At 32.0% G+C, this 14,717-nt stretch overlaps 2 protein-coding genes across 6 annotated transcripts; both read right to left on the reverse strand.

Annotated features, from left to right (window-relative positions):
* Window positions 1-3,239: 3,239 nt before the first annotated feature.
* Window positions 3,240-4,136, reverse strand: LOC121750760 (dehydration-responsive element-binding protein 3-like). The gene has a single exon (XM_042145364.1). The coding sequence runs from the start codon at window positions 3,971-3,973 to the stop codon at window positions 3,350-3,352; it is 624 nt and encodes a 207-aa protein (XP_042001298.1). The 5' UTR covers window positions 3,974-4,136; the 3' UTR covers window positions 3,240-3,349.
* A 6,127-nt stretch (window positions 4,137-10,263) lies between these two features.
* Window positions 10,264-13,527, reverse strand: LOC121750570. 5 transcript variants are annotated; one of them, XR_006039894.1, is made up of 5 exons: window positions 13,160-13,527; window positions 12,643-12,750; window positions 12,479-12,549; window positions 11,470-11,786; window positions 10,264-11,235 (listed from the first exon to the last, which is right to left on the reverse strand). XR_006039894.1 is itself a non-coding variant. In XM_042145130.1 (4 exons), the coding sequence occupies exons 1-4, from the start codon at window positions 13,340-13,342 to the stop codon at window positions 11,534-11,536; spliced, it is 615 nt and encodes a 204-aa protein (XP_042001064.1). In that variant the 5' UTR covers window positions 13,343-13,524; the 3' UTR covers window positions 11,273-11,533. The 5 variants fall into 5 exon arrangements, 1 of the variants encoding a protein (XP_042001064.1); XR_006039893.1 differs by having other exon boundaries at window positions 10,265-11,189; XR_006039892.1 differs by having other exon boundaries at window positions 10,265-11,193.
* Window positions 13,528-14,717: the final 1,190 nt, after the last annotated feature.

Raw genomic sequence — 14,717 nt, forward strand, 5'->3', positions numbered from 1 at the left:
ACACAAGCATTTTGGAAAACACATCAAATCTAAGGTTTCCTAATTACAAGGGTTTTTAATCATTTTAATGAACATATATCCTTCTAACAACCCTTTGATTACAAGACTAGGCCACTATTCATTTTATCATGTTATTCCAGTTTTCTTTTATCAAAACCAATAATTCCATTGCACGAATATTGCAATATCATGTATCAATTACCATAAATTAATCATAGCCGAAGATAAGTTTAATGAGAAAATTGTCAGTGTAATTTGATTAAATTCTCATTTGTCCTGCAATTTTAAAATTTGTCGTAAAAATCATGAAATTTGACTTTGTTTGCAATTCCACGACGTAAAAAATTGATTGCCTACGTGTAATATATTGTTGATTTTTTCTAACTACAACATCATTTACTTTATAAATAGACGACATCGTTTAAATGATCGCCAACTATGTTTATGTATGATTTTTCAATAGTCATATCAATTGCAATTTTACCTAAGTTTTTTATTGTGAGATAATTACAAATAACACAACACTTCATAAATTTTCTAGCTTATTTTTTTAAATTGCAGGACTAATTAAGATTGACTAAATTTTAATGGATGAAAGCTTGTGCCTAATGCTAGAAATTATGACTATAAGTAAACAATTGTTATATTTTACTAGGTACAAGCTAGGATTTAATTATTAGAATAACAAGCCAGAAAGATCCCTTTTCCTACAAGTAATTAATTGAATTTGGGCAACAAGAATCACACTCAACTCTTCTTATTATTGTTATTTTTTGGGCTGGAAATTTTCTCTAAATAAATTTTATCGAAACCTTAATTAAATTAGGTGAAGTCAAATACGTGAAAGTAGATTATTTGGGTGGCTTGTTCCCTTCCCATAAATGGAAAGCTTGATTGATGACGAAGTGGTCAAATTAATTAACTAATAAATAAGAATATCGATATGTATTTGCTAGCTTTAAATATGTTAGGCGTAACGCTTTCAACTCTTTGCCTACTCAATAACGGAATTAATGAAACATCAGAACATGTATATGTTATATTAGAAATAATAAATTATCTAGTACAAAAGACATAATTAATTTTCCCGGATTAATAACACAAAAAACATTTTCACAAATAAATGAGATTTAATTATGAACAACTCTAGGCTTGTAGCTATACAACATTCAATTGTAATTGAATTTATTTATGCTTAAAGTAGTACTACTAGTGGTTTTCCGGTTTCACTTAATCAAGTAATCGAATTCATTTTTTGATTCTCTCAACCTTTATTTAATAATATAATAGAATTACTTTAATTACAACAATATATATGTGAATTGATCTTTTGAATTAACGAAAGAATATGCTCCGATCCTACATGACTATTCATGTGAAATTAGTCTCAATTAAACCAATGATTTAAATTTAATACTCGAATTAGTTAAGTTTCTGGGGTTGGGGCAATAGTAAAAGTGAAATTGGTCTCAATTAAACCAATGATTTAAAATGCTAATTTTACCCTTTGCACATGGGAATCATATATATAACAAACTACCTAACAAAACAAGAATAAAACCAGTTAAATAACATAGTTAGATCGAAATGTTTCTAAAATTTTCATTTTATTTTATGTGCATTTTTACCTAATAAAACAGACAAACACTACTGAACGGTTTTATTGCATGCGTCTAACTAATCACATTTTAATACACGTGATGTCATTTAATTATTTTCTCTATAACTAATACAAATAAAAAAAAACAATATTCTCTATTTATCAAAAGGAATATGCCAGCAGCTAGTTACATTGTTCTTGAACTGGCTAAGATGCCTACAACAAGCAATATTACTGCATAAAATAAACAAATAGTACTAGCAAGTAGCAAGAAACAAAGATATTTAAAGTGTATCCCATTTTCAAGAACAATAGCACGAGTTAAGAAAATGTATTTTCAATTATTTAATTAATAAAGATGTCAAATTACAAAGAATGTGACAGAGATGGATTCGAAGGACTCGGTGGTTTCATTTAATTAATAGCTAGTGAGATGATTTAAATGATGGAGGAGTACTTTTTTTTATAGTTGAGGTCTTGAATTTTTGGGTTTGAAGAGAACCCCATTTTTTATTTAATCGATAAAATTATTAATGTCAATATATTTTGATTTTTTTAAAAATTAAACTAAATATATAAAAAAAATAATCCTAAATGTGGACTAAATAAGAGTGATGTTCATGAAAATAACACTTGAACTAAATCACTCGAGTATGATTAATGACAAAAGCCCTTTTCTCATAAATAAAAAAACGTGTACAATCCTTTATTTTCTCAAAACAAAACCTACACTATCTCAAACTAATTGAAAATCACAGAAATTCTAAAAGTCATTCTCCTTTTTCCGTTAGTAATATTTGAAAGGGACACCAGCTAAATTCCATTTCTATTTATAGAACGTGTAACGTTTGATACAATAGTGACAAATAAATCTAAATTTCCACAATCGCTCAAGAAATTTCCAAATCCAAATGCGCTGTATATAAATCCAAAAATAAAAAAGCTACAAGGGGAAAAATCATCATAATTTCCGAATGTCAAAAGCTCTTGCTCATTTATTTTTTTTATGTATTTTTGTTAGTGTGTAAAATTACAAATATGGTAATAGAAATCGAAGATAACGAAATGAATAATGTTTGCCGTTATTTGAAAACTTGTCAGTTTCTTAGATTCTCTTATCATCAAACTCTAACCAGTCAAAAAAGAAGAGTATTAAAAAAATTGCAAAGTTAGAAACAGATAAATTTAACTCCCAACCAACCACCTCTGATAAGATGGAAATGCTTACTGTCCATAAATATTTATTGGCGCCGTAAATTTCACACCTGACCAATTTTATTGCTTGCAACTATTTCTATTTTTTTTACTATTTAATAATTCATCCTATTTTTTTACTATGGTTGATCATATTTCTACCTTAATTTTTATCCATCGCAGTTTGCATTTACCGTATATAGAAATATTGGAAAAAGAGTCTGAAAAGTACTGTTTAGGTATTACGGTCTGTTCAAAAAATTACTCAGTATTTAGTTAAATTTCTAAATTGACATCGTCTTTAGATGCGAATACACATTGTTTCAAGGTGTATAAATAATTTTTATTTATTTGGTTTATGTTTGTGATTAATTATAGTGATTATTTTCTAAAAAGTGAAGAAGAGTTGAGGAATTTTAATGAGGGGAAATTTGTACAAGATGGATTGAAAAAAGGGAAAATATTTAGCCCTTAAATAATTAAACGAGAAACTACACATGAATTTTAAAAATAAACCGCAAAAAAAAGGAAAAAAAAAACACTTAAAATTGCGTCTCAGTAATTCCACAACGAAAAGAGTCCAGAAACCCCACCGTCGTCAGCGGCGCCGCCGCTCCACGGCGGCGGCGGATCCAGCCACCCCTCAATCGCGGCGTTGTCGACGTACACAAAATCAGTCCCCATCTCCACCGAATCGAAGCACGACCCCAAGCTCGGCAGCTCCACGATCTCGCCCAGCTCCTCCGACGCCGCCGAAATATCGATCGACGACGACGACGAAGACGACGACGTCGCCGGCGATAGAATCTCGAATTTATCCATCGCCGCCGCCTTGGCCGCCGCGGCCTGGACGTCGCGGGGGCTGAGGGAGGCGGGGCGGGGCAGCGCGGCCGCGAGCTCGGGGAAATTGAGCGTGGCGGAGGTGCCCTTGATGCTGAGAGCGGCGACGTCGTGCGCACGCGCCGCCATCTCCGGCGTGGGAAACGTCCCGAGCCAGATCCTGGATTTCTTCCGCGGCTCCCTGATTTCCGACACCCATTTCCCCCAATTCCGCATCCGCACGCCGCGGTAGAGCGGGTGCTTGCTGCTCCCCCCGCTCGCCTCCCGAATCCGCTTCGCCTTCGGCGGAGCATCCTCCGCCGCCGTGTGTTGTTTTGGGGAAGCCATGATTTTATCCATTTTTAGTAACTTAAGTGAGTGTGTGGGATTTGGCAATTCACATTTGCTTTCCTACTTGGGAAATGTACAAATTACGAGATCAGATCAAGGAGGAGAGGGAATTTGATTTGAAGAGAGAAAAATGGAATGAAATATATATGCAATAGAAAAGGGAGTGACACCCTCCCTATACTAGTAATTATTTTATTTTTAATTTTGTTCACTACTACTCCATCATGTTGCAATGAGTCATGCGAAAGAGGGGGGCTGTCCATGGGAGAAATGGGTCATTCTGGTGGATGACCCGACCCTGTTTGTGAAGTGGGGCCTCATTCAATTATACAGCACGCATGTTGGCAATTGAAACTAAAAATATAACATATAACTGTCTCATATCGGTGTCAAGAGAAAACTCAAACTAGTATATAAGTCTCATGAGCCCCTCCTCCTATCACCAATTGGTTTTAGGATGTAACTCATGGATTTCTATCATGGTATCAGAGCGGGTCGTCGACTGTGGGTCAAATTTAATTGACCCAGCAGTGTATCTGGGCAGAAACCGAAAAAATAACTGACCCAGCAGTATATCTGGACTTAAAAATTTGGGCCAAGTGGTCCAACCGATCGAAAAAAAATCGGGCCGATTGTCCAATCGATTAGAAAAATATAACATATAACTGTCCAACATCGGTGTCAAGAGAAAACTGAAACTAGTATATAAGTCCCATGGGCCCCTCCTCCTATCACCAATTGGTTTTAGGATGGAACCCATGAGTTTCTATCAACGCAACCATTTCGATTCAATTTCAATTTCAATTTCAATTTCAATTTCAATTTCACCTATGTTGACACTGTGGATTTAACCCTGTTATAATGATCAAACACGTATTGTAGATACTACTATGTCATCAATCATCCATAAGATTATGGAGAGAGAGATCTATCAAATTCAAAGCCTTTCTCTCACATGCACGGCTTCATCTCTCTCTCTCTCCATTCTTCAAAAGTAAATTTAGTTACCAAGAGACATGCCTCGTGAAATTGTTGTAATTTGGTAACTTGGCATATGAGAGTGATCGATATGTGAAAAAGGAAGAATACTAACATGTTTTATGTTTTGTGTCAATATGCAAACATCTTTTGCGGACATGATGAAAGATTTTCTCTTTACCTTTTACTAGTGGATTCACATTTATTTTAGAGTTTGTGTGGGCAAATGTGTATATATATAGTGATATCGATCGAGCTAGTCCATCGGGTTTTGAATCAGCCATATTTGTGTTGTAGTTTAGTTCAATCAGGAGTATATTTTAATCATAATTTTTTTTACAGATTAAAATTAACATGTAGGAGTACTACTATATACTAGTGACAAACCAAAACTAAATTTCAATTTCATGGAAATAATATTTATATTGTGAGATATATTATATATTGTGGCCTTTGTTTGCTTTGGTCCCTAGCAAATATGACAAGTTGAAGATTTCAGCAAATGGGTCCATTTCCATGGAGGGGGGGAAAATGTAAAAGTCCTAACTTTTTAATACTATAAGATTTATTATATCTTTTTTGGTTGCTTATATATCTTCCCCTTTGAGACACGATGTTTTGTCTTTCTGTGTAAAAAAAACAAAATGAATAATTTTTTTTTAATTATTGATATTTTTCGATACTATCCATTTTAGACATCAGATTTCTGACATGAAGCTGCCTTGTGAGAGATTGAGGTTCTACAATTTAAAGTTTAAACTATTTAGCACCATTTAATTATACACGTATTTAGTCTCACACTAAGAGTCTTATTTTATCACCTCCGTTCGTCCTACAATAATAGTCTTATTTCACTTTTACTATAAATGATAAGTACGCGTCACATTCCACCAACTTAGTCAACTCACATTTTATTATAATACTAATATATATAAGTGAGACCCACATTCCACTAACTTATTTAATCAGTTTTTCTTTACGTTTCTTAAAACTTTCCAAATTGATTTCTTGTACAAATTTAAGATGTCTATAACCTAATTTGCTTGATGAAAAACAAGAACATATAGTTGTTTGTTTTGATGAATTATACCCTAATACAGTAATACTATAGTTTATTGGCAAAATCGAACATGATATGATAATCAAAACAACGTCGTTTCAATCAAAACCGTGTCTCTTTATAATTTTGATTAATCAAAACGATACAATTATCTAACATTTGGTTAAACCAAATGCCTAACTAAATAAATATTAGTCATTTTCAATTTGTAATTTCATGGCATATTCATCACACTATTACTTAGTGCACTCCCATAACCAATCCAAAATAGTGACAGAACGTAGCATATTTTTTTGCATAAAAAAGAACGTTGTATATTTATTGTTCAATAAATTGTAACTTTAAATGAGTGACCAATCACTAAGTAACGGTGGATACACAATTTCATTAAAAAATCATATAATTTCCATGCCAATTTATTTGGACCTCATATTCTTTCTTATTTTGTTTTGGGGTGGGGGGTAGGGGTCCTAGGGTTTGGGTAGCAGTTGCATTGATCTTAATTAGTCACATCTCAATTGGGTCAAGTCCCCTATCCTTTCATTTGTGCACCCCAATTTAACATTTTGTGGACCAACTATTTCACCTTCCCTATGTGCATAATTAATTATTATCTACTTTTATTGCTCCATTTTTTGATATAATGAATATATTCATATATTAAAACGTTGGAAATTATATATGGATGCAGTTAGAATTGATGGATTTTGTTTAACACAAACCCTGTCCAAGTATTTTGGAATGAAGTATCAAGCTAGGACCTTACTTAATTAGTTACTTCCTTTTTTTTATGAAAACTAAGACATGGCAAATTACACTTAATCTTTTATCAAGGTAGAAATATATGGCAGAAATTACTTTGATTTTTTTAGATTAAACATGTATACAAATGAAATTATATATAAAAGAAGTGAAAAACATGAAACATAATAAAAAGGATAAAACGAATGTGATAATAACTTTAATTTATAATAAGATTGGAGTTGAGCAGTAGTGTAGATTAATGCAACTTCAACAACATGCTGAAAATCACTTTCAATTACAAAAAAATAAACTTGAGGGCCCCCTAACTCGAATGTTCTTTTAAATCATATCATTGCAAATATATGTAAATGGTGTCATTATCAATGTGTATTAATTGTGATTTGAGAACGATATGATTTTTAATCATTATATTAAGACAAATGATAAAATAAGTTAATTAATTCCTGTTTCGTCGATCAAGCTTAGATTAATAGATCCACTCAAAAACTTTTTTTATATAAAAGATTTAATCTCATGATTATATTTGTCTTAATTTTTGCACTCAAATCAAATCTAGTCACGGCCCATAAAAATATCTGACCGTGATACTTTTGACATCAATAATGCATCAATATAATAATATTATTATATTTGATTAAATAATTAATATTATCGGTCCATTTATCTTTGTTTCCCCATTTAAAGAACCCATGTGTAACACATATGGACACGATTAATGTTCTTAGAATATCGAGATGAACGAAATTTAATTGGTGAGATATTTTCGTTTTAATTAATTAATACTCCGTAGTTTAAGAGTTAGTTTTTTAGGACTTATTCAATCCGGCTGTTTATAATCTCAGTACTAGATTGCTTGCCGTTTCACAGTTTAGGGTTACATTAGTCGGCTAACTAATTTACGGTAATAACTAATATACAGTAATAACTATATAATAACTTTCAATTCTGTCATTCATGTGTATTAAAATTATCAACACAAAGATATAATTATATCAATACAATATGTAAATTTAAATATCAACACAAAAAGATTGATAAATTTATGTCTTTGTGTTGATATTTTTAACATACAAAATTGATATTTAGTTATTAGTTATTACCGTAAAAAGTTAGTATTCACGCACCTTAAGAGTTATTTTGATGTTTGTTAAAATAAAAGATTGATAATTTTGAGTTAGCATGAGTTAAGAAAAGAAATACTTACAAATTTTTTTGACTAAGAATTTGTATTTTCCAACTTTATTCTCAATTATGCGGCGAACATTACATAAAAGAAATTAAGGATAAAATCCACATTTCATTTTTGGGCCAACTTAGAGAACCCCTTAAACTATCTTATAAAGAGCTATTTGAAACTAACCTTATTGAAAAAGACTATGATGTAGTGTAGTTATCAAATCTCAACTTCCGATATTATTATCGTCTTTATTTAGCACACTTTGTTTTTTTCTTCTTTTCCCCATTATATTATGAAGTGTGCTTCCAAACATGGTTTTGTCATATGACAAGTGACTCATTGTGTGAACAAAAACTTAGTAATATGAAAACTAAGTTCTTAGAAACCAAATTCATTATATTCATAAATATTAGTAGTATTTTGTTTACATTTCAACGATATAAATACATGCGAGTAAGATATTTATTACTACTTAGTATAATACAATAATTAGCCTCATAACTATTTTTCTACTGCAGATGTACGATGAGGGATGGGGAATTACATTGACATAAATATTTGGTGTTCTCATTCAATATTTAGAACTAATTTCAAAAAATTGTATTGGAATAAAATAAATGCAACGCCAACGTACTGGACTAATTTTTGTGACTTTTAATGGAGCAGATTAATTACATATATTTGTTGTATCCTTTAAAACTATCAAATTCTTTTTAATGATATTTGGTTGTTTGTACATCTTTTATATAACTTGTCAGCACAAAATAAATTTCAAGATGAAATAAAGAATCCGTATGCATATATATAATTAATATAACACCTTGATCTCTCTAGCCTAGCTCTCTCTCTCTCTCAACTTTTTTCTTTTAAATAGTACTACCTAGTAATTATTACTACAATTACTCCCTCCGTCCCGCACTACTCGCACCTTTCATTTTGGGCACGGAGATTAAGGAATGGGTGATAGACAAAGTCAACAATTACGGCTGTAGATATAAATTGTTACTAAAAATGGAAAGAGTGCAAATAACTTGGGACGCTCAGAAAGGAAATAAGTGCAAGTAGTGCAGGACGGAGGGAGTATTTTAAATCCAGGGACCCTTGTAACTACTGATGTACAAGATTAGTAATGAAAAATTAAATCTGAAGAATACCTACTTTACCATTATATCATTTAAACGGGATAACTTCATCTCTTTGTTAAATATATTTATTTCATGTCAGAAATTAAAGCAAGAATGTGTCACATGTGTTAAACACATGAAACTGAAATATCACATTTCTTAAAAATATCGATGCAACTAGAAAAACGAAATCAGGTTAAATCATTTTTTAAAATTAAATTATTTGAAAAAGTATTACTATATAATTAAAAATATTTTAATTCTGTGATTTTTTTTAAAAACATTGATAATATAAAAAGATTTAGAAAATGAAAAAAAGAGAAAAAGATCTGGGACAGAGTTGAACTCTCTCTCTCCATCAGTTTCTAAGGTAAGGTTCTCGATTTTTATCAAAATTGTTTATTGAATTATTGGTCCTCTCTCCTTTCTTTGAATAGTAAATGGAAACGTGTTTGCGTATTTAATTTGTAACAAATGGTGAAAATAAATTTACATAAACTTCAAAAGAATTATAGAAAGATTATTTGCCGTAGTATTAATATGTTCGTAGTTTGACTTTGACTTGCCCAAAGAGGAATGAATCTTTGGATTTTTTTAAAAATGTAGTGAAAAGTTGAAAAACGCTCAGCAAACAAAAAAGGATAATGAACACAAAATTTGAGGCGTGTTTTAAGGCATTTTAAATTTCATTTTGCACATTATTTTTTGCTTGGTCTTCTTAGTGATGTCATGCTCATGTTAACTTTCGTCAGTAAATTAGGAGTTTGGAATATAGATTTAAATTCATTTTATGTTACAAAATTCTTTAGGATACTGTATTAAACTTGTAGGATTAGTAAATTTACTCTCAGATATCATATGATTAGAATTTTATTTATTTTTTGAAGTTGAGTGTATAACTACGTAAAATTTAAATTGTTAAATATTAATTGGAGTATTCCACGCATTTAGACATTACTCAGTAAATCTCCCTTTAATAAATTAATTTCAAGATGATTTTCAAGATCACGTCAATAAATAACCTAGAGAAAGCGCCAATTCAAAAAAATATTAATGTAACTAATTACTTAGATGTTCAGTTTCTGTAAAGAATAAAGTCCTTTTCAATAAAAAATCGAATGATACTAGTAATTTTCTTGACATGATAAATTCCTGACAAAAACTCTGACCAAATTTATTAAATGCACCAATATTATGTCATAAATAAGCAGAAAACCTTTAGTTTGACCACTCTGTCACAAAATTTCCACCACTTTTGACTACTGTATAATTTTAATTAATCACATTCACGGATAGTAATAAACACACAACATTTTTTCCCCAAATATGACAAAATTACAACACAAAACACTGTTATATAGTAAGTACTAAACAGTGCAAAATTAATTGTATGCAAATGGATACGAAATTCAATTGTGGATAACTCTTTGCCCAATTCCAATGGATGAAAGCTTGTGCCTAATGCTATTGGTTTGAGATCAAATGTTTCACTCTTACCATGTCAAATATCTCACCCTCAGTGTGTGTTTAGTGTGTGTTGCCACATAAGAGAAAGCTGTGGTTTGTCCTATTCCATCTAATGCTTAAACAGTGATGGCCCCTACACTCAATGCTCACCATCCATCAACTCTCCCTCTCTCTCTCTCTCTCTCTCTCTCTCTCTCTCTCCCCAATCAATGAGCTGCCAAACTCCACTCTCCAATTCAGGCAACAACAAATCCATCCCACCCAATGCAAACTGGATCAGTTGTTCAATCCCATAAAACTTTGGGGAGATTCATGTTAGGACCATGTTTGCACCATGACAAGTTTCAAGATCAATTTTTTATTTTATCTAAGTTCAATGTGTGTGTGTATTTATTGAGCAATGTAGATATTTATTTTCTGTGTTTGTGTCACATGTAGAGCCATGTGTGTATTTATGAATGCTAAATTTGGTTTTCTGACCTGGATCATGCTTCCTTCTGCATCTTTCTCTTAGCTTCCTTTAACATTTGGGGAGTTTTTTAATGATTTTTTTCCCTCTGCTGATGTTCCATAACACGGTCACGTTGCAGCATTTCCGTGGCAGAGGCTATCCTCGGCCTTGGCAACGAGCATTTATAGACCAATAAGACAAATCTGGCTATCAAGATTTAGCATTCAATCTCTCTGTCAAATCAAGACTCTGCATTTGCATAGAATCATAGATGGCACACGAGAAGTCGAATGTAACTTATAGTATATGATAAATTCAAGATCAAGATCCATAAACAGGCACAAGTTTGGTGTATAATCAGGTTACAATTTGAAATGTGAAGGCTGCTATAAATTACAACAACTTTATTGTTTGATCCAGAAGTGAAAGAATGTGTAAAATTTGTCGCTTTTTTCTTAGTTTAGAATGGTTGTCTAAGTGTACCTGGAGGCTGAAGCTGTAATTTCTGTACAAAGTACAAACAGATGGCTTTTTGAGTATGGTTTGTTTAGCCTTTTCTCCTCTTGTGGCTTAGCACGAAATCATCATCATCGTCGCTGTCTTCCATTATCCGCTTCTTTGCTTTTACGTCACCATTCTTGGGAACTAGCTGAGGCTTCTTGGAGCTATCGGGTCTACTTGATGTGGAGGGCGGTGGAGATTTTATGGGAGTTCCTGAACGTAGCTGCTTTTGCTTCCTCTGCTTCTTCTCGTGAGCTTTTCTTGCCCTCTCAGGTGACAGCATGCCGTGTTCCATTAACCTACGAGAATAGGATTATACATCTAAACCATATGATACAATGCAACAAAATAACAAGATCGACAGTAGAATCATATGCTAATTAATGCAAGCAACCACGAGTTCTTTATCGATTATGAACGAATTCATATAGTGAGAGCGTTTTGTAAAAATATTATACCCCGTGTCACAAAGTTGTATATACATTCACATAATTCGTCATGTGTCCCAGTTTTTCTTACCAAAACACCAAGATTAATTTTTTACCCGAATCCTCATTTATGCGTCTATGTAAGGAAAATGGTCAGAAGCACAACGAGCTATCCAAGACTATCTTCAAACAACAAAAAACTCCCTTTTTAAGTTCATAAAAGATAGAATGTAATCACGAGAACGCAATCTAAAACTATAAAAAGCCGTTGGAAAACAGACAACGTGATCATTTATGAAGGGACGATAAGTTTATGTAGATATCCATTGTTAAATGAGATATTGGTTCAGTATTCTAAATGTAGAATTAGTATGACATTATGTTATCTACGTTGAACTAACTGATCTAATAACAACAACATTTTTTTGTCACGTCCTATTCCATCTCACATATTAGCCTCTATCTCATTGTTCTAAATAATTCGAGTCATCCTCAAGAATAGAAAATCTAGCAAGTTATATCAACTTCAAAATTCACACAAAATAGCTGAGGAAAAAACTCACCAAAACTCAGCCATTTCACTAGAAGGAATCTGCTTAGACAACGATTCATAAAATATTCTCAATGGCTCTCGCTAGAGATCAGGCAAGAAACAAGATAGAGTTAGGCCAGCGCTCGTTCTAACGGGAACATAACAATATGAAGCAAAGGGCTACGGATACAAAACCTCTTCAGGAACATCAAATTTCTGGCCAGCCAAAGCATACACTTTCTTCTCTCTGGTTTTTTTCGCAGTTTTCTTTTCATCTTTCGTTTGAGTAGACGTTTTCTTCATCTTCGCTTGATCAATATATATTTCAGAATTCAATTAGAGGCAACACCACAATCACCACACTTGATCAAATCCAACAGATTCCAAGTGGAATTTCATCAAATTTGAGTCATTCAAGTGATGTATTAGGAGGATAAACCTCATGATTAGGGCTAAACAGCTTCATCAACAGTGCATAAAAGGCAATTGATTGGATAGATCAGCTGTAATTTCTCCACAGAAGATCAATTTAATAACACAAAGGGGGTACTAAATCAAGTTGAATAATGAAAATTAGTCTCAATTCAACATTTAATAAATGAAACACAACACACTGATCATTGCAAATGAAACCTCAAATTCAGCCAGTAATAACAGAATCAAGATCAGAAAAAGGAAAAAAATACAAAAAAATATTGGAAATTTCAATTACCATTTTAGAGCCAGAGCTGAAGATGGATCTATTTTTGGAATCAGCTGCAGAATTCCTGATTGATCCCCCAATAAGTTTCTTTATCGATCCAGATGTATCGATTCTGGGTTTTGAAGAAGAAGGACCATCTCCAACTCCGGGCTTCAGTTTCGATAAATTACTCGATTTAGTATTTGTGGCCATCGCTGTTTCTTCGGTAATTGATTCCCTCTCTCTCTCTCTAAAACCCTACCCACGGTCTGATTTAAGCCTTATTCCTCTTTCTCTGCAATATCCATCGCCGAAAAATTGTTTTTTTTTTAAGAAACCGGAGGAAAGGGGGAAAGATGAAAATTGATTGAACTGGTTGAATGTAGTTAGTTTTTAACTGTTCTTACATTTAACCAAAAAAATATTTATGTAATTGAATTTACTGTGTCTGAAAATCTATGTGAATCTGGATTTATTTTTCAATTGTATGATTCAAGTGTTTTATTGATGAAATAAGGTCGTAACAGAATAATCAATGCTTTGGATTGCAAGTTTTCAACTTTTTACAAATTTTGTGTAGAGAATACATAAGACTAAGAAAGTAATGAATTTTTTTAAACTAAACTCTAATTTGGTTTACCGTCATTAATTCACCATTGTACAATGCGAAAAAAATAATAAATTGGAGAAATAATCTCAACGTCTACTTGTTCGAAAATCAAATAAGAATATTATCTTTGAGATGAAAGTACGTAATTAATCAATGTCATTTCATAAATAAAGCCAATCTATTGATATTCTTTATAGGGGTGTTCGGTTTGCAAGATTGTATCAGAGATTAAATTTTTTGTGTTTTTGGTTCATGAGATTTAACCCCACAACTCAATCCTAAATGGATAATCATGGGATAATTAGTCATAACTAACCCTTATGACTAAAATAATCTCACAACTCAATCCTAGATTATATCTTGGTATTATTTTATCTTGCAAACCGAACACCACCATGGTGGAGCACTACTATATAGACAACCCATTGCAGATGACATTTATTTATGTATAATTCAACAGTTAATATATTAAATATAATTTCAACATAAATTAATTGCAATTAATTCTAAACTTTATGATTTTTCAGCTGATTAATATAATTGCAAAACAAACCAAAATCTAACTTAATTTCATCAATTTTTTTTTCGATTTGGCCAAATAATAATTTCGTCTAGGTCATGTAATATTCCGTCCAAATGAAAATGCAAGTTCTTATGATTCATTCGCTATTAATGCACTGATGATGAAGGAAAATTATACTCCAATATTTTGAATAATTATATTCAATTCGGGGTTCGAATTGAGAAATTCTAGTTTTGAAGCTGTTTTCTGAAATATTATTGAATCCTTTTTCAGTAATATGACGAAATTGGATTGTTGGAAACAACATAAATTAAAATGGCCCATTACATAACTACAAAAACAAACAAGCCTGCGTATGTATTCTTTCAATACGCTTAATTTTGTTATCTATATGGTAATTGAACTAATCTAATCATGACTAAACATATGATCTTTAATTAAATTAATCAATAGCA

The sequence above is a fragment of the Salvia splendens genome, chromosome 10, assembly GCF_004379255.2.
Source record: "Salvia splendens isolate huo1 chromosome 10, SspV2, whole genome shotgun sequence".
NCBI classification, from domain to species: domain Eukaryota; kingdom Viridiplantae; phylum Streptophyta; class Magnoliopsida; order Lamiales; family Lamiaceae; genus Salvia; species Salvia splendens.